The sequence below is a fragment of the Sarcophilus harrisii genome, chromosome 2, assembly GCF_902635505.1.
Source record: "Sarcophilus harrisii chromosome 2, mSarHar1.11, whole genome shotgun sequence".
Taxonomy (NCBI): domain Eukaryota; kingdom Metazoa; phylum Chordata; class Mammalia; order Dasyuromorphia; family Dasyuridae; genus Sarcophilus; species Sarcophilus harrisii.
In genome coordinates this window covers 271,522,941-271,543,512 of record NC_045427.1, presented here as the reverse complement: position 1 = coordinate 271,543,512, position 20,572 = coordinate 271,522,941, and the positions used below count along the sequence as shown (strand labels likewise).

Genomic DNA, 20,572 nt, shown 5'->3' with positions numbered 1-20,572 from the left:
GCATCTAAATACAGACTAAAACATAGTCTTTTTTTTTTTTAAACTTTTATTTTTCTTGAGGATTTATTTATATGCAGGGGATCTTATGTTTTCATTTACACTATGACTTATTATAGAAATGTTTTGCATAACTGCACATGTCCCTTAATGAAAGGAGAAGGGAGAGAATCTGGAACTCAAAGTTTTTTGTTTGTTTTTTGTTTTGTTTTGTTTTTAATTAAAGTTTTATTATTTTCAAACCATATGCATGGATAATTTTTCATCGTTGACCTTCTAAAATCTTGTATTCTAAAATTTTCCTCCCTTTGCCCCACTTTCTCCTCTAGATGGCAAATTATTCAATATATGTATACATATTTATACAATTATCATGCTGCACAAGAAAAATCAGATCAAAAAGGAAAAAAAAAAACCATGAGAAAGAAAATAAAATGCAAACAAACAACATCAAAAAGTGAAAATGCTATGTTGTGATCCATATTCAATTCCCATAGTCTTCTCTCTGGGTGCAGATGGCTTTCTTCATTACAGGATCATTGGAACTGGTCTGAGTCTTTTCATTGTTGAAAAGAGCCACTTTCTGCTCATTTCACTTAGCATCAGTTCATGTAAATCTCTCCAGGCCTTTCTGAAATCATCCTGCTGATCATTTCTTATAGAATAATAATATTCTATAATATTCTTATACCATAAGTTGTTTTCCATTCTCCAACTGATGGGCATCCATTCAGTTTCCTGTTTCTTGCCACTTCAAAAAGAGATGGTACAAATATTTTTGCCCATGTGGGTCTTTTTCCCTTTTATATGATCTTGGAATATAAGGCTGTACAGTTTGATAGCCCTTTGGTTATAGTGGAACTCAAAGTTTTAAAAACAAGTATAAAGATTTGTTCTACATATAACTGGAGAAAATAAAAATATGAAATACCAAAAGAAAAAAAGAAAATGGACCTACTTCCCAAGGTTGCTGTGAGGATAAATAATATTTGTAAAATGCTTTGCAAATCTTAAAATATTATCTAAAAAGACATAATTTCTTAAAAATGGGCTAGCCAACAGGTATTAAATGATTTCTAGAATTAATAACAGAATAATTCCCATTCTTTGAAAATACAATTATAAGTTGTGGTGTAAAGTCATTTCACTTTAAATCACATATATGGGATAGTACAGCTTAGTACACTAATTCATCATTTTAATAAGCAGTCACTTTCAGGCTAGAGTTAACTTAAAACTGTTATCTTAGTTTAATTGGTCTCTGGTTTTTTCACTGTCAGATATGTTGTGAAATGAAATAAGTGGAAAAATAGTTTACAATTTTAGTTTTACACCCCCTCCTCTAAGCGGTGATTTTTCACTTGTAAGGAGAGATCCTAGGGAAGAATTTATTTATATAGACTGATCCTTCTCTGCAATTAATAATAGCCTTAGTTGCTTGGAGCTACCAGGGATAAAGTGACTTGCACCAGCAATATTTCACAGAGGCAGAATTTGAAGCCATATCTTCCTGAGCTCCAAGGCCATGTATAGATTCACTAATACTTACTATGGTGCCTTTATTTATTTATTTATCTTTAACTATTTATATCAACTTGTTTGCTTAGTTATCTATTATCATATTCTTATCTGTATTCTAGTTCCTAAATAAGCATTCTTGATAAATTCTCAACATTATTTTTGTTATTGCTTAAAAGCTAGTAATTTTTGAGTACTCAAGTACATTTATTATTAGTAAGCTTTAAAATTTTTTTGATCAGGAATAATAGGGTGTTTTGAAAACTGTTTGGGAATTCACAAGTTGTTGTTTTGTTGAAATTTTGCTTCCTATGTACTAAAGAGAGAGTTCATCTGGCACTCTAGTTTATTTGGCACTGTAGTTTTGAATCCATATTCCACTAGTATTTCTGGTCTTGCCATATTTTGAACATGAATTTCTTAAGCTTTTTTGTGTCATGAACCCTTTGCCAGTCTGATGAAGCCAGAGCTTTTAAATACATAAAACACAAGACAAGATAACAAAGTATGTTGAGATATAGTCATCAAAAAATATAGAATTAATAACCAAAAAAAGGTCACAGACCTTAGGTTAATAATCCCTGCTCAATATCTTTCTGTCTTAGGAGACAGTTTTATGAATTTCTGTGGTGGAAAAAACATAGTAGCTAACTTTCTGGTAAAAAAAAGTCTTTTCTTAACTTGATAAGATGGGCCCTCAGAATACATTTAGTTCCAGAACCTCTTTGAGAAACTGTCTAGTCAGTATAAGACCTGCCAGCATTTATATTCAGTTAGTGTAGCCTTCAACAACTTAAACTAACCTCTTCACTGTGCTATAACATTGGAAGGGTGTTAGTGAGTCTCCCTGTCAGAAGGTTGGAATATTGTTTTCTGCTCAACTCATATTTGAGTGAGTAATCTCTTTTTCTAAGATATATTATAATATATATATAAGATATAATATATATATTACAGTGATTTGTGGTTATATCCTATACCCAGTATAGGGTCTGAGCTTCACAAGGGCAGAAACTGTGAAAAACATTTTATTTAATCTTCTTTTCTCACAGTTTTAACCTGTTGCTCAAGATATAAGCACTTATAAATGTTGTCAAAATTGAAGTTTTAGATAGTTAGTGTTTTTTAAATTCTGAGATTTTAAATTGAGTTACATATGGTAAAATTCTATTTGTTAACTGTGAAGTGACTTTTATTACTAATCACTTTTAACACTAATTTCTATTCCTGATATTTGAAATATAGAATTTATTAATGAAATTTAAATTTGGCCATCCTCGTTATCATAAAAATGTAATAAATAGTTTTGGGAATGCTATGGAACTATTTGAGCAGTTGTTGATAAATTAATGGATTTGATGTAAACCTATATTTTTTGCTACCTTTTTCCTTTCATCAATTTTATTTTAGCCATTAATAGGCCAGATATTACAGACACGGAAATGGAAACCATTATGGACACTATTGTTGATAGCCTCTTTTGCTTTTTTGTTACACTTGGTAAGTTTTAAAGTTTTATTCCTTTATGTAAAGAAAGTTTAATTTAAAATTTATATGCTATCTATTATACAATTAACTGAAAGATAAAGAGAATACAAGATACTTGTTGCCAACCATAAAAAAAAAGTTTTTGATAGGTAGATGTAAACAACTAATTGAAAAACTTTCCTGCAATAAGATGTCTATCATCCATACATCTCAAAATTCTATAAGATGTAACAACTGAGAGAATGTTATTTGCTTACCCTCTAATCCTTAATATTAGATGAGACACAAAACAGGTTGATTTGTCTATGCCATAGGAAATGCAACTTAGAGTTGTTTTTGAACAGGTATTTCCTCTCAAGTTTTAGATTTCCCACAAGTTCCTGCTTGTTGCTCACATTGTTCCAATTGTATCATATAGAGAACAAACTGAATTCATTCCATAACCACTTAAAAATTAACTTAACAAACTTTACAACAACCACATATATGAAAGATCAATCAATCAATAAGCATTTATTAAATGCCTAGTGTATTTCTAGGCCCTTGGGATACAAAAAAAAAAAATGAACAGTACTTGCCTCCGAAGGACTTAAGTCAATTGAAGAAGACTATACTGGTCGACCAGATTATGATATGCAATTGAGTCAATAGTTTGTAATTTTTGTCCATTGATATCTAGATGGACAGATGCAAGTGGACAATAATGAGTTGGGCTCAGAATTGGGAAATGGGGAAAGTGGGCTGATGTGCTTTTGGAAAATTACTAAATTCCTGTAATGACCTGAAACTTCTTCCTGAAACAGAGGCCTATCTTAATACCAATATTCTTTTGTTAGTGGTGTATGGCTCTGAAAATGGATTGCTACAGGCTCTGAATAATTGAAAATGAGTATGATCCAAAGGCAATGGAAGATATGTATAAATGGGCTGCCCTATACCTAGCCTGTTATGAATAAAGAATGGAGTAAAGGATGTCCTCAAATAAATCTGTGACCAAAAAAAGATGCTGTGGTCCACTAAGATGGTCTTTTTGCTGCAGTGGCATCCTCTCCATTTCAAGACAAGTGAGAAACGTGAATATCTTGGTGAATTGAACTTTATGGGAGGGCATAGGGAAGATGCCTACAGAATGAACATTAATAATTAATTGTTACAGCAATTAAATTATATTTGAATTAGCATTGAAGTGTTATATAAATGTTAACTATTAATATTTATAATTTAACCTACAACAATTTGGCATGATAGGACAATTCCTTTATTTCTGCCTCATTGTTTAGATCTCTGGTTTATTTAGATATTTGTGCAGACTCCTGTCCCTAGAGAATGCCTTATATGTAAACTTTTAAATAATTAACTGACTGATAATTTTTGGTAATTATCAACTCATTAAATGAACACAATCCTTGTTACTGTCCCAAAGTGCACATACTATGGTAAATGTAACTTCCAATATTTTCTTGAAGCAAATGATTCATTGGTAGTTTTCTGTATTGAACTACATTGTACTACATTAAACTTTTGAAGTTTGAAGAGAAATATGTAGATCAAAAAAATCATAGGATTAAGAGGGGATTTTAGGTATTCTTTATTTTAAAGGTGAATAAACAGCATTCCATGAGTGACTTTACAAATCCATATAATCAGCCTACCCACCCTATTGCATGTCAGATACTGTGTCAAGTTCTGGGAATACATGGATAAAAATGAAAGTCCCTACTTTCAGTAGTCTACATTTTGTGAAGGGAGAGGTGTACCTGTATACGTAGAAGACAAATATGAGAATGGAAGTTGCTAACAACTTGAGGTAACAGAAGAGACTGTTGAAGTCAGCTAAAGTAGAGCTTTGATTAAAAACAGGAGTTTTGAGAAGGGATTAGATATGAGATATAGTGCAAAAGCCTAGACATGAAAGGTGTAAAATGAGAAGGAGAAAGCTGGTTTGATTATACTATAAGATTGTCTAAGAAGAGTAGTGTATAACAAGCATGAAAAAGCAGGTTATAAATACATCTGAAATTTTTTAAATATCTAAGAGTGGAGTTTGTACCTGAATCTAGTGTAGGAAACCAATGAAGTTTATTAAACAAGAATAATTTCTTGAGGCCTGTATTTTAGGAAAATCCATTTGGTAGCCATGTAAAGTATGAATTGAAGAGAAAGGGATTTGGGAGATAAATTGGGAAATTGTTCCAATAATCCAGTTGAAAGATTGCAAGGACTCAAACCAATATGGTGGCTGTGTGAGTTGAAAAATCTGAGATGGATAGTTGACAGAATCACTGATGAGTGATTGAATGGGATTGAAGGTGAGAGAGAATGAAGAATAGAGAATAACTTACCTAAGTTGGGAGCCTTGTTTATTAGAAAGATTGTATGTTGTTGAGAAAAATAGGGAAATTGAGAAAGGGGGATTGGGTATGGTCTTTTAAAAAAAAACTTTAAAAGAAAGATTGTGTAATAAATCAGACATCTGATATGGAGTTTATTTTAGCCATCTGATTTCTACTTCAAGCTAACTAGAAAATTGTTTTACTAACTTTGCTGATGAGATTAAATCAAATGAACAAAATTAAATGGAAAATGAATTACCTAGTTTCTGTTAAATTGTTAATTCCATAGATTGATTTGCATATTCAGAGAATTTTATTGGAAACCCTGTTTACTATAGAACTTTTTTTTAATCTGTAGTCTTATTTTAAAACACTAATAGTTCCTATTAAGAATTTTATTTGTAATTTTTTAATATTAAGTTTACTTAAATGGATACATTTAAATATAAACAATAGTAATATTACTGTTAATTTAAACTAGGTGCTGTTCCTATAATTAGATGCTCAAGAGGAACAGCAGCAGAAATGGTGGCAGTGGTAAGTTTTTCTTAATGATTTATTTCATGAAGAGCATAAATTAAATCTAGTGCTATTTCTTCTCTTCATGCTCAGTCTTTTTGTGGATATTTAAAGACATGGCTCCATGTTGCTTATGGAGTGGATACTTAATCTTGCTTTTGGCTTATATAGATTTCCACTTTTATCCTTGTTCTTCATCCATAATTTTTTCAGTCCTTATGTTTGGACCTGCATTAATGTCAGCCCAGCATACTTTACTCATTCCTTTACTTCAACAAAGAATTATATTTGCCTCCATTGTTTTTTTTATTTGTTTGTTTATTTAAAATAAATGCTTTTGGCCTTAGACATTTACTAGCTATGTGAACTTGCACAAATCACTTAAACTTGATTACCTGATACCACTATCACCCCTTCCCCCAAAAGAGGAGTTTTTTGAAGTATTTTTGTTTTTAATCTGATAGCCATTTCTTGATATTTCCTACTCCATTGAATTCATCGTTGTAAGGAAAAAGAAAAAGTTCAACCAGTAATAATAACTGTTTATATAGTCCTTTTTGGTTTGCAAAGCTTTTTACATGTTATCTGATTTGATCCCCACGACAACCTCATGAGATGGGGTACTTCCCTAATTTATAGATGAGGAAACTGAAGCAAAGAAAGTTAAAGTGATTTTTCTAGGGTCAAAAAGCTAATAGGTGTTTTGAGGTAGAATTTGAATTCAGATCTTTTTTACTCCAGGTTTCAGTGCTTAGTTATTCACTATACCACTTGGCTGAATTAAGGAATTTATAAAAGCCCAATCATAAAACTAATGGATCTGTGATAAATAGAAGATGTGGGGAAGATTTTTTTCTTTTTTTGGAATGGGATCCTCAGGTACTCTTTGCTGCTTCTATCCAATACAACCCCTAACTTATTAGCCCTTCTCTTCCTCCTATTCAGCTACACTTTTGAACTATTCTCTCTCCAGCCTCAACCCTCATTTCTACAAATAAGCTGATATCTTTTAAGGTTTAGTAAGACAAAGTAAGTTCAGAATACAGCGTTCAGGTAAAACCAGAAGCTTCTGAAATTTCTACTTGTTCTTTAGGTCTATGTGATTAAAAGAATTGATGGCATCTCATTGTTCTCTTAGGGATATTCTGAACCAGGTTGTCTGACATGAGAGAGGAGGTTTGGCCTTATTAAATCAATGCCTATCTTAAAGGCTCCTTAGTTAATGATTACATCTAAAGAACAGAAAAATTTGACACATTTTACATTAGCAGTAGCATTTTCTTTCATAAGTTTGCATGTCTAATGCCATTTATGTAATTTTTAACCTTCATTTTATGAAAATGTACTTTAAAATTTAATCGCACATTTGACTTTTCTCCAGAAACTAGATAAGAAACTTCGAGAAAACTTAAGAGATGCAAGAAATAGCCTTTTTACAGGTGACACACTTGGGGCTGGTCAGTTCAGGTATTGTATTTGTTTATATTTTGCTTATAGTAGCTAAAAAATGAGTAGCTATTACTATTTCTACCCTCATTCAAGGTTATTTTCCTATTTTCTTATATAAAGTCAGAGTATGGCCTTTTAAATGTATAATTGGTATCAGGAATTTTTTAAGATATGAAATTCAAAGTTTTGGTGAAATACTTTAAAGAATATTAATACTAATTCTATCCAAATGAAGTTTGAAAAGATTAGATGGCCAGGATGGGAGAAACATTGCATATTAATTCTTGTGAAGTAGAGTGCACAGTTTTAAAATCACCACATTTTTCATGCTTCTACAAGTATTACCTAGTTATTTTATAAGTTTTCTAATATTTCTACAGGAAAGATCAAATTCATTGTCTTTAAGTTAATCTTGATCTATGAGGATGGAATCTTGTTGAGTATTTGCCTTTCTTTGGTAGAAAATTCACTTGCATCTATTATCTTCTTTTTTTTTTTTTTTTTTTTTTTTTTGGCTGAGGTAATTGGGGTTAAGTAACTTGCCCAGGGTCACACAGCTAGGAAGTGTTAAGTGTCTGAGGCTGGATTTGAACTCAGGTCCTCCTAATTTCAGGGCTGATGCCTTATCCTAGCCACCTCCTGAATCTATTGTCTTTAGGAAGAATGCCTAGTTCTAGTGGTGTGTTTTTGAAGGTTAGAAGTTTTTCTCTGTAGTGGTCCTTTTAACTCACTTGGTGATGAAAAAAAATCAATAGAAAGCATTTAATGCTATTATATGATTTTTTTGGTAGATTTTCATTTCTAGTAGCAAAGGTATAGTATAAAGAGATCATGAAATCTTAGGCAACTTTGTCCCTATTAAGATACTTTTGAGTTATAGATTAGTTAGTTGTATTTCAAGAATGAAGGCTTTGACTAGTCAAATGTTGCAGAGAGTTATATTAAATTATAAATTATGGTTGATTAATTATAAACCACAGTAAAGGAGGGAGCATTGGGGTGAAGGTTTGAAAAATCTGGTTTAGTTGACTTAAAATAGTATATAGAGCAGGACAAATAGCTTTTAGAAATTTTCTCCCTCAACTCCTGAACCTACTTAGTTGAACTGCTGAGAAAAAACTGCTTTCCAGCATCCATCTCATCAACTCCAACTCCTTCTTGCTTTCTGTATACCTATTGATTCAAATTTGCTCTTTATATAATAAAGGACTATGGTGCTCTTTTAATAACTTGGAGATTACAAAATCATCATGTATATTAAGATATGCAATATATTAATGCAATTCATATCTTCCTAAAATTTATTTTTATATTTTATCCTATTTTAAGTGACATGGAACATTTTGCCATTTTAGGGAATCAATGAGGAATAATTTTGTAATCAAAATAGTTGCTCCTTAATTTTATTCTTTTTTGGAGGAAGGTAAATCTAGATAATCATATGTCAGGTTTGTTTAAAGTAGGACATAATTTTTTTTTATGTAGGTACTTTATAGTCATTTGAACTTTTTCCTGGCTCATTAGTTGCTTTAAATTGTTCCAGAGTTTCTTCAGTGGTTGTAATATATTTTTAAAAGCAGCTACTGAAAACTAAATTTGAAAAGGCATATTCTCATTTAAGATTTATTTTGGCTAAATATCTTAAGGATCTTTGATTTCTTATTTGTAACTTTAGACTCTGCCTCAATGAAGATCACAACTTCTTTATGCTTTAATAAAATGGTTTTAATAAATTACTTTGGCTGCAACATTTCATCATCTGATAAGCAACCCTGTGGCAATAATTCTCTCCCAACTTAGCCCTGGTTCTTAGGAAATAAATATATTTAATTATCAGCTTCATGATTGAAGCTTTTTTAGCCCCTAAGACCTCTCAGAGCTTGTGCTTTCTTGTCATAACCCTCAAGAATTTTAGTGTCCTCTCCATACCCTGAATTGTTGTTAGAGTGATGGATTAAGGGTAACAGTACATTTTAAACTCTATAAAATGACAAACTTAGTAATATCTTTTAAAAAATATTATCACAGTCAGTTTTGTGACTTTTAAATTTGAGATGAAGATGAGAACAAAACTTTTTTGGTTTAATTTTTTTTTCAAGTATAGATATTGACAGTAGGATTGTGCATTTCTCTTCTTGCACTAAATTAGCAATTATATGTCTTTAGCTGTTTAATTTTTTTTAATGATGGTAGTATCTTAATAAGACTACATTATCCTTATCCTCATATTCAAGTGTTTTATAATGATTTTTAGTTTGCCTTCTGTAAGAGAGAAAACTAAATAAGCTAAGTGTCCTTTCATCATGCATAGAATTCATTAGTATTCTGAAGCATTTCTTAACCTGATTCAACAATTTCACAGTCTTATGATCCTTTGATGTAATGATGTAATTTTTTTATTTGCAGCTTCCAAAGGCCTTTATTAGTCCTTGTTGACAGGAACATAGATTTGGCTACCCCTTTACACCATACTTGGACATACCAAGCCTTGGTGCATGATGTTCTGGTAAGAGACTAAATACATCACTTAATACTGAAATGTAGTTGTGTTAATGGTCCTTTAATTACCATCACATAGAATGTATGTGTTAATCCTTAAACGTATAGACAAATATCCCTATGCTGAAGTTGTAAGATTTCTTCCAATATTCATAGTAATTTCTAATAAAGTTGAATAAATTAAGTCCTGTTTGGATTATGGAATATTTTCAGATAAGTAAAATTCCATTAAAATATAAACAGTGACTAGAACTAATTAAGGATTTTTTAAGTAGGGGTCCACCAAACTTCTCTATAGTGTTTTACTATGCTCCTTAAAAATCTTTATATAATTACACTAAATGTATTTTGGTTAAAATAATTTTTTAGCTCTTGGGAAACTAATCATTTATATAATCAAAATTTTGTGGGCAACTCGGCTTAGGATAAGGAATTTATAATTCTGAGATTCTCTTTTATGTATCTTTGGTTGTTTTGGTGGATCTCTAAATTATTCTCTTTTAGAAATGTGGCTCTTAGTTTCAAGTTGTCATTTTAATAATCAGATTATCAATTGTAACATCAACACACTTTAAAAACATCCAAAGTAAAACTTGCTTCTAATGATTTTAGGTGGCCAAATAAATACCCATAGGTAAAATACTCTTTAAAACTTCACAGAGCCATTGTGTTTTAGAAATTTCAGAGAAATATTAGATGTTTCAAAAAGAAAATTTTATTACAAACGTAAGACATTAATAGTAGTTCTGAAAAGCGGCTAGGCAAATGGAGAGTATTAAATCATTGTCTTTCAGTATATAAACTATGAATTCCTCCATGTGAATATTTGCTCTATAACTGCAAATCACAACTCACTTAAGCATCATCATGCTGTTTTGATTCTTGTGTGTGTGTATCTTTCCCTGAATTTTTCACAAATGAAACTCCTCAGTGATTTGGAAACCTTCTTCCGCTTCTTAAAATGTTTATGGATGTCATATATAAAAGCTGTTATCTCATCTACCTCCCTATTAAAAATTATTTTTGATATTCTTTTTAAAAAATATTACTGCCATTTCTTAGCTAAATTTCTTAATCTCTCAATTAGAGGCCTCTCTCATATCAAATAAAAACATTTCAGAGAAAACAAGCTGTTGCATTATTCATATATGAAAATATTTGCCTCATTCTACACTCTTCCTTTGCTAGTAAATGGGATGCTTCATAGATGAGTCTTCTCAACACTCAAGTGGTCACTGTATTGACTTGTATTGATCAGAGTGTTGTTTCCTTTGTGTTCCCATTGTCATCATGTTTTTGGTTCTGCTTATTTCACTCTTCATCAGGTTTCCCTGAAGTCTTTCATATAGCAAAACAATATTCCAGTAAGTTCATATACCACAATTTATTCAGTCATTATACAATTAAAGAGCATTTTCTCATTCTTGGCTTTTTTTTTTTTAAGTACTGCTATATTTAATATAAATATTTCCCATTCCTCTTGTCTTCCATTGTATTTTGGACCACTTAGAATTTTGATTCTTCTGAGTTCTATGAATTCTATGATTCATAACTATACAGTATTACCAGGAAAGTATCGTGTTAAAAAAAAAAAAAAGTGAACTCAAGTGGTAGGGAGCAGTTTCAGGTCTTTGAAAATGCTTTGTAATTTCTGAAATATTATTTAGCCTATTTCTGTATATGGTGAATATTTTCTTCCATAAGGAAGTTGGAAACCTTTAAACATGGATAGTGCCAAAACTTTTAGTGCAATTTTTGTTTTATCTTGCTGAAGTGGGTGCTTCCTAAAAACAGCCCATATTATAACCATCCATATCCTTTCAAAAATTTCCCATACCAGGTCCAATTATTGATTATATTTTGCTTTTATATTTCCTTTCCAAATGTATTCCTCCAACTCTTCTCTCTAGTGTATCTCTTGTAACAGAAAATTTTAAAAGATGTATAATGAAAGGAATTTAATTCAGCAAAATGAACTAATTATTAGCCAAATTTGATGATATATATGTAATATGTTCCATACCCATAGTTTTCTAACTTCAAAAAAGCAGGAGGTGCACATTTTCATTTTCATATTATTATAAAGAAAACAGTGTTAAGTTTCTTTGTTGTTATTCTCCATATACATTATTGTAACAAAGTATACTGTTTTTCTGGTTTTGTTTACTTCATTTTCCATCAGTTCACCTAAGACTGCCCATGTTTCTCTCTAATCTTCATATTCATTGCTTCTTATGCTATATAGTAAGAATTATATTCATGTAATACAATTTGTTTATTTTTTTATAATATTTTATTTTTTTCAGATACATGCAAAGATAGTTTTCAACATTTACCTTCGCAAAACTTTGTTCCGAATTTTCCCTCCTTTCTTCCCTAAACAGCAAGCCATTTGATATGTTAAATCTGTACAATTTTTCTAAGCACATTTCCACAATTTATTGTATTCCTCAAGAAAAATCATATCAAAAGGGGAAAAAAACATGAGAAAGAAAAAAAAATCAACCAAACACACAACAAAAAAAAAAGCTTAAAATACTATGCTTTGATCCACATTTGGGTTCCGTAGTTCCCTCTCTGAATGTATATGGCATTTTCGATCTTAAATCTGTTGGAATTATCTTGAATCAACACTGATGCGAGGACCAAGTCCATCACAAATGATCATCACATAATCTTATTGTTACTGTGTATAAAGTTGTCTTGATTCTGCTTGCTTCACTTAGTATCAGTTCATAAAAGTCTTTCCAGGCTTTTCTGAAATCATCCTGCTAATTGCTTTTTATAGAACAATTGTAATTCATGACATTCATTTATCATAACTTATTCAGCCATTCCCCAACTGATGGGCATCCACTCAATTTCCATTCATTGCCACTGCAAAAAGGGCTGCTACAAATATTTTTGCACATGTGGGTCCTTTTCCGTTTTTTATGATCTCTTTTGGATATATCAAGTAGAGACACTGCTGGATCAAAGGATATGCATAGTTTTTATAGCCCTTTGGATATAGTTCCAAAGCATAGTTTCAAAGTTGCTCTTCAGAATGATCGGATCAGTTTGTATTAGTGTCCAAGTTTTTCCACATCCCTCCAACATTCTGAGAGATGTGAATTGGTGCCTCATAGTTGACTTAATAAGCAATTTTCTAATTAATAATGATTTAGAGCATTTTTTCATATGATTAGAACTGGCTTTAATTTCTTAATTTGAAAATTGTTCATATCCTTTGACTATTTATACAATCTTTAGCATTTTTGACTACTATAAAAAGTGCTACTATTAATATTTTGATATATATGGATTTTTCTTTTGATATAGTTGATCTCTTTGGGGATAAATGTCTAGCAGGGTAATCTGGGTCAAAGAGAATGAATATATTAGTCATTTTCTTAACATAATTCCAAATTGCTTCAGGGGGGTTGAACCAATTCAGAGCTATTGTGCTCATGTATCTTTTCACTTCAGCAGTACTATTTCCATATTTTTCTTTCATATTTATCAGGTTTCTGGAGGAAAAGGGAAACCTCAGAGTTATTTTGATTTGCATTTTTCTTACTAATAATTTTGAGAAAATTTTTAAATTGTCTATTATTCTATTCTGCCTTGGAATCTTACTGCTAAGTAAGTAATTAATTGGTGTTTAGAAAAGAAATATATGAGGTTGTTTCTGATTACATAGCCCTTTTGGAATAAGTTGATTATAATGTCTGGTACATCCAATAATTGTTATTGCTATTTAAAAATGAGAGAACTTAGTAAATAGAGAAATATAAATTATAAACTTTAACTTTTTTCAGTTCTATGCAACTTAATCTGCCTTTTTCTTTGGAATTTTCTATGAATTCTTTAATACTTCTTTGAATCTCTTACTGTCCCTATTCCACAGTACAGCTGATAGTCTATCCAAGCCCTTTTATCCTGTGAAACTCTTGCTTTTGTTCTCTTAAAAACTCATTATAGAAGTAATACCCAATATGTTGTAGATTTTCCATGTCTTTTAATATTTTGTGGGTACCAGTGCAGCATTCAGGCTGTTCATCTGTTATTCCTGTACCTACTCTTTTTCAGATCATATATTTCTTATGTGATATCTTTTATACCACTATTTATAAGCAGATAATCAGTGATAGATTGTTTTAACCTACTTAAATTCACCTTTCATTTTTTAATTCCCTCTTTGGTCTTCTTTGGGTTTTGATTCTTTGAGGATTGAGCCATAATATGTCACCAGGATAATATTGGTGTTAAGAAGCTTTTCTTGTGTCCATGAAAAATTTGAAATTATTAGAAATTCTACATAATGTCCAGAACCACTCTCTACTCTTATTAAATTCTGGCCTAAGTTAATCATCTTTGTTACATAATTTGTACTGATGGACTTCACTCTTTATCCATTCAACTACATATTGTTGTCTGGACATTCGACTTAATATATTTGATTTTTCCTGCATGGATCATTAAGTCATTCTCTTTTGAATGGTTTCAGAATTCATTGGTGAGTTCCTCTAGTATTGGGGAGCTTAGTGCAGTTATTGCAGTGTTACCTGCAAACAAAAACATCTGGAGACTTTTAGCATCTCTAGAGAATCATTCTTTGACTTTGTGTAAGCCATTGCCCATTATAATTGCAAATACCTTATTGATTATATAATTGCTTTATTTAACTAAGATCAATAGTTTAAAAACATCAAAATTATCTTGTTTGAATATCAAGAAATCTTGTATATGTATATATGTTTGACATCTTGTTGGAGATAAAAATATCTCTTTGAATCCTCATTTTGCTCTTCCAGTTCAAATGTGTATGATCAATGATTAGTTCAGAAGAGTATTATATGTTCTATACCTTCAAACATTTTTGTAACTGAAAATGTCATCTCAAAAAAAATTATGTGAGGGTTCCCTTCTGATTTTCATCAATACTGCCTTTGATAGGTATTTATCTTATTCTCATATATATTTTATTTTTTAAGCTATTTATTCTCAAAACACTTGCATAGATAATTTTCAACATTCACCCCTGCAAAAACCTTGTGTTCCAAATTTTTTTCTCCCTTCCTTCCTGCCTCCTCTGTGCCCTAGATGGCAAGCAATCCAGTATATGTTAAACATGTGCAATTCTTCTACACCTGTTTCCACAATTATCATCTCATATACATTTTAAAGAAATGTGAATTAAGGAAGAGATATCAATAGTTGCTTGTGTCTTTTTGATTGATTATAAGAACACTGTAATTTTCCTTCATTCAGTATCCCTTTTTCAGGTATCTGAAATGGTTTTTGACACTTTCAAAATTGTCATCTCCCCACAAAGATTTTTCTGGTATGGACTTGGTCCGATGTTAGAGTCAAATATGATGATTTATGTATGACAATTAATGAAAATGTATCACCTTTTTTGTGGTTTTTTTAAGCCTCATTGTTTTTCAGTATTATTCTTTATAACCTTTTTTTTCCTAAAAATATAAGCTGTGGAGTTTTAAAAAATACACACATACACACACAACACAATTTAAAACTCAGCAGGCTGTAACAAAATTGCTTATTTGTACTTTCTTAACTTTTTTGCTAATTAAAAAAAAAATTTTTTTTAACTACCCAACATGTTTCCTTGTAACAGATAATTAAAGTCAAACAAAACAAATCAACATATTGGCTGAAAAAATAATCTTATTCTGTCCTTCTTGTGAAGTCCGGGTTAGCACCTTGGATATCTTAGAATCAGCCAGAGTCAGAATAAGCAAAACTCCTTGGTCTTTATTCTTGGTCTTGGGGTGGGGGTGGGGGGGTAGTGAAGGGAATAGACACAAGGTCTCCCCTACCTCCCTTCTCCTTGTCCCAGCAAAAGTGACTCTGGCTTGTCTTTCTCCACCCCCTAATCCCTCCTACCATTCTCTGTGTACACCAAAAGATGGAGCCAGCATAGACTAGTGGGAAGGGCCATTTTCCAAGCATATGCTAATAGAAGTCCAATAAGTAATTAGCTTATATAAGCTAATTAACCGAGCACATCTCCGTTGTCTAATTCCAGTGCATCTACTCAGAGTTTCAGCCCTTTACACTTCTGGTGCATGAACTTAAAAGTTGAGGTCACTATCAGTCTTCAGAAGTTATGAATGGTCACTGTCCTGATCAGAGTTCTCAATTATAAGAATGGTTTCCTTTAGGTTCTCATAATCATCTTGTAAATTGTTCTCGTTTTTTTTGTTTGTTTCATTCAACATGTTCATACAAATCTTCCTAGGTTTTCCAGTCACTTATCATTTCCCATATAGTATAATCTCATTACATTTGCATACCACAATTTATCCTGATAGTCTCTTATTAATAAATATCTATTTTGTTTCAGTTCTTTGCTACAATAGAAAATGCTTCTATACATATTTTTGTATATATGGATTCTTTTTTTTTTTTTTTTTTTTTTTGTCTTTGACAGACTCTTTGGAATATATAGTAAGTAATGGTGTTAGTGGTCAGAATTCATGTACACTTAGTAATATTTTGGATATCATTTCAAATTGCTTTCCTGAATGGTTGTGCCATTTCACAGTTCCATTTATAGTTCGTGATGTACCTGTTCTTCCATCATCCTTCTAATTAATGATTTTTTTTTCCTCTTTTTAACTTTTTGCAAATAATTTAATATTTTAAACTAGTGTTGCCTTTGGTAACCATATCTTTTCATGTGATATGATGTAAATGGTTACTGTCTGAGGCACTTTGAGTTGCACTTGGCCTCCTTGTGGTTGAAACTATTTTTACATCAATGATTTAAATCAGGAATTGTGCTTGAACTGGAAGTGGAGTTGAACTAAAGATTTCTGCATTATATGATGCGGAATACTTAACTTACTACTTTCCATTTATTTCTGTCTCAATTATTGAAACTTTAGCAGTATGAATTTATTAAGCAACATACTTGTGTTCAAATATAATAAAAAAATTCATTCAAAATCCAAATTGTTTTTAGAGAATTCAGCTTATTGGATGATTTACACCTCTTTGCTTCCGTTAGTAAAACTAATCAAAAGTCACATAGGACTGTAGAGATAACCATAAATATTTAGGCATTTGAGGGATAGATGTAACAAATGGGTGTTTAGGATAATTGGAGTTATTACAGTTGTTCAGAATCGAATAACTTTGATAAAGCTTTGTGTAAGAGAAATCTTGACTGGAATTATTAGGACAACTGTGTGATGATGCAGACAAAGCATATTATTAGGATATGAAAGATGACTCAGGCAAGAAAAAAAGAAACTAGTTACTGATGATTAGAGGTCCTAGAACTAGGCATAATAAAATATGAAGAAATTTTAAAAAGAATAGTATTGTTAGCCTCCAGATAGGTGTTCTCTGAGTGGGGGATAACTGAGAATCACTCCAGAGTCTGCTAGTCCATATAATGTAATGTTCCATTTAGCTTTCTGCAGGTTTTTGAGCCAGCCTTCACTTCAGCTGAGGAATCACTATGAGAATAGCCAGGTGATAAAGTCCAAATTCTTTATTATCTCCTTCACAGTCTTTCTCCTTGCCTAGGGCTCGCCTAGCTTTCTGGAGGCCTTCAGATGGGACTTGATTTCAGTGGAGAAATGAAGGAGGACAGGCCAGCTACCACAGTGTTGGGAAATGGAGTGTATCTCTCCTTGGCTCCAAGACCTTGAGTTCCAGCCTCCAGTCCTCTGTCTTCTCTGAGTCTGTCTCCGAGTCCTCTTCTAGGTCTGACTCTGACCTTTTAAATACTCTATTACAATTAAATCCATTCATCATACTGAGTATAAGCCAATCATTTTAACACTAGAGAACCATTATTTGTTGTAAGATTAAAATCAGTCATGCTGAAGTAGAGAACTATTAATTACCATGCTAAACTAGATAACCATTGTCTTATTTATTCCATTGAGTTAATACCTTATAAGAATCCTTGTTTTAAGTACAGAGTTCTGGCCCATTACAATATAATACCTACAGAGAATTTATGGGTTAGATTCTGGAATGTTAGCTTAGGTGCTTTTTTTGTTTTAAAGCATAAGATAAATAACCTTTCAAGTTAGAATTGTAACTAGAGGAATAAAGGCAGAAGTTCATATCTGAAAAATCCACATAGAAAAATATGGTGCCAAAGGAAGAATACCTGAAAGTAAAGTGCTGACAATGATTGGAAAAGAAGTTAAGTGGATTGAAGGGAAAAAATAGAATGAACATTCGGTCCTTTCCTAGGAATATTTAGTTTAACTCCTCTTGGAGCTGGTTGGCAGTCTTCACTAGGAATATTTAGTTTAACTCCCCTTGGAGCTGGTTGGCAATCTTCAAAATTTGCATAACAGTGTTTTTTGGTAATCTTTTTGACCTAAAAATTTTCCTGAGTTGTTAATAAATCTCTATATTTTTCAAGTATTTGTTGAATTGAAAATGCTTTCATATACAAGTTCAGTTACACTTCATGACAACTTTCTAAAGTAGATTGATAAAGGATTAACCACCTATCATTTGTTATGTACTTATTAAATGTCTATCGTTTGCAAGACAATATGCAATATATCTTAGGACATTTTCAAATGGATTCCTAATCTGATTGATTCAAGAGTTTTCACTATTGAAGCAAGAAATTATTGATGAATGGATAGAGGTACATTTCTATATCTAATTTTATGATTAACTTATTTCTATAGGACCTAGTTTATAGCTGTTTATGGCATTTGCTTAAATTGAATTGAAGAATTATTTTTTTTTAATCTGCAGTCTTTTGACATACCAGACTGTCTCTCACAGTGTATCTAGGAGAAGGTGGTCAACAGTTTAAAACATCAGAGAATTTAAAAAGAAAAAAAGAAGTCATTGATTTTCAAAGAGGAATTATTGATTCCCTGAACAAGATCAGTAAAGTTATAAGAACAGAAACTAGGACATTGAAATATAGATATAATTAGAGGAATTGTATCATGAGAAAAAAGAAAAATATATATTAGTTGAGCTTCCTAGGATTCCATATTTAAAAAAAAAAAAAAACATTTTATTGCTATCTTATTTTTATATGTCATTTCCAAATACACTTTTCCATTCCACTGAGCTATTTCTTGTTACAAAACAGTTAAATGAAACCAACCAATCTATTTATTTCTTTTGATGATCTATACAAATACAAACATGGAGACAGCACCTTCTATCAAAGAACACGTCATGTAGGGGAATTGTGGCCAGAGAAATTTTGGTTTAGAAAGTCAGAGTGATCCTGGGTTAATATATACTGTACAGTATTGATATTATTTCTTGGATCACTGTTTCACAGTAGGAAACAGAAAGCAAAATGGGGAGGAACAAGTGCATTGAATTGGTTTTACATGTAAACAGGGGAAAAAAACAAAAAAAAGGAAAAAAATTTGAAGGATTCAAATAAATAGGCGAAAACTTGTATGAACTCATAAAGATTAAAGCAGTATTAGATACACATTTTGGACTACTATATTCCATACCAACTGGAGAAGTTGATCTGCTCCTCTTTGGAAGAGACTGTAAAATACATGCGTGCACACACAGTACATTTTGAGGATTTTTTTCCCCAGTGGTCTTGAGATCCTTTAGTGTTTTCAGATTAGTTTTTTAGCTATATGACCCATTAGAAGTCAACTAATTACCCTATACTTATAAGGTGAGGGATCAGACTCTCTAACATCCCTTCCAAGTGTAGTCCTCAGTGAAGGAATGAATTCAGATTTATCAATATAGACTGATTATCCTGTTAGGCAGAGGAGCAGTCCATTTGACTGGTTGATTGAGTGGAAACTGGCCCACTATGTTTACAAGGTATTTGGCCATGCTCCACTTTTCACATTCCAAGTTTCCTATTTTGAGTTTCAAATTTTGCCCCTCCCTTTTCCCTTTCATTGAGAAGACAAGCAATTTGACATACATTATACATGTGTATTCATACAAAGTATATTTCCTTTTAGGTCATTCTATTAAAGCACAGACAAAAGTAAAGAAAATGATCTACATTCAGGCTTCACTAGTTCTTTCTCTGGAAATGGATAGTACCTTTTATCATAAGTCCTACAGAATTGTCTTGGATCATTGTATTGTTGAAAATAACCAAGTTATTCATAGTAAATCATCACATAGTATTGATGTTGCTGTGTACAGAGTTCTTTTGGTTCGGCTCACTTCACTTTGCATCAGTTTGTGTAAGTCTTTCAATGCTTTTTTTGAGAGCATCCTATTCATTATTTCTTAAAGTACAATAGTATTACATCACAATCACATACAACAACTTGTTCAGCCATTTCCCAATTGATGGACATCTCTTCAATTTCTAATTTTTTGCCACCATTAAAAGAGTTGCTATAAATATCTTTTGCTTTTTGTTTTTAATCTCTTTGGGATACACATGTAGTAATGGTATTGCTTGGTCAAAGGATATGCATGGTTTTAGAGCCCTTTGGACATAGTTCCAAATGCTCTCCAGGATTGTTAAATCAATATATAATTTCAACAGTTGTACATTAATATTTTAATTTTCCTACACCCCCTCCAACACTTACCATTTTTCTTTTCTGGCATATTAGCCAATCTTAAAAAATTTGAGATAGTAATTCATAATTTTAATTTTCATTTCTTTCATCAATAGTGATTTAGAGCATTTTTTTTCATATAACTAAATGACTTTGATTATTTTTTCTGAAAATTGCCTGTTTATGTCTTTTGACCATTTTTCATTTGAGGAATCACTCTTGTTTTATAAATTTGACTTAATTTTCTGTGTTTGAGAA

General features: G+C 31.5%; 1 protein-coding gene across 2 annotated transcripts in view; it reads left to right on the top strand.

The window, feature by feature from the left end:
- The window catches only part of SCFD1 (sec1 family domain containing 1), a 113,237-nt gene that overhangs the window by 19,661 nt on the left and 73,004 nt on the right, over positions 1 to 20,572 (top strand). For both annotated transcript variants that reach the window (XM_003756117.4, XM_012546904.3), the window contains 4 exons: positions 2,926 to 3,015; positions 5,818 to 5,873; positions 7,237 to 7,322; positions 9,711 to 9,810. In XM_003756117.4, coding sequence (XP_003756165.1) covers positions 2,926 to 3,015; positions 5,818 to 5,873; positions 7,237 to 7,322; positions 9,711 to 9,810 — 332 coding nt within the window. The remainder of the gene's footprint in view (positions 1 to 2,925; positions 3,016 to 5,817; positions 5,874 to 7,236; positions 7,323 to 9,710; positions 9,811 to 20,572) is intronic.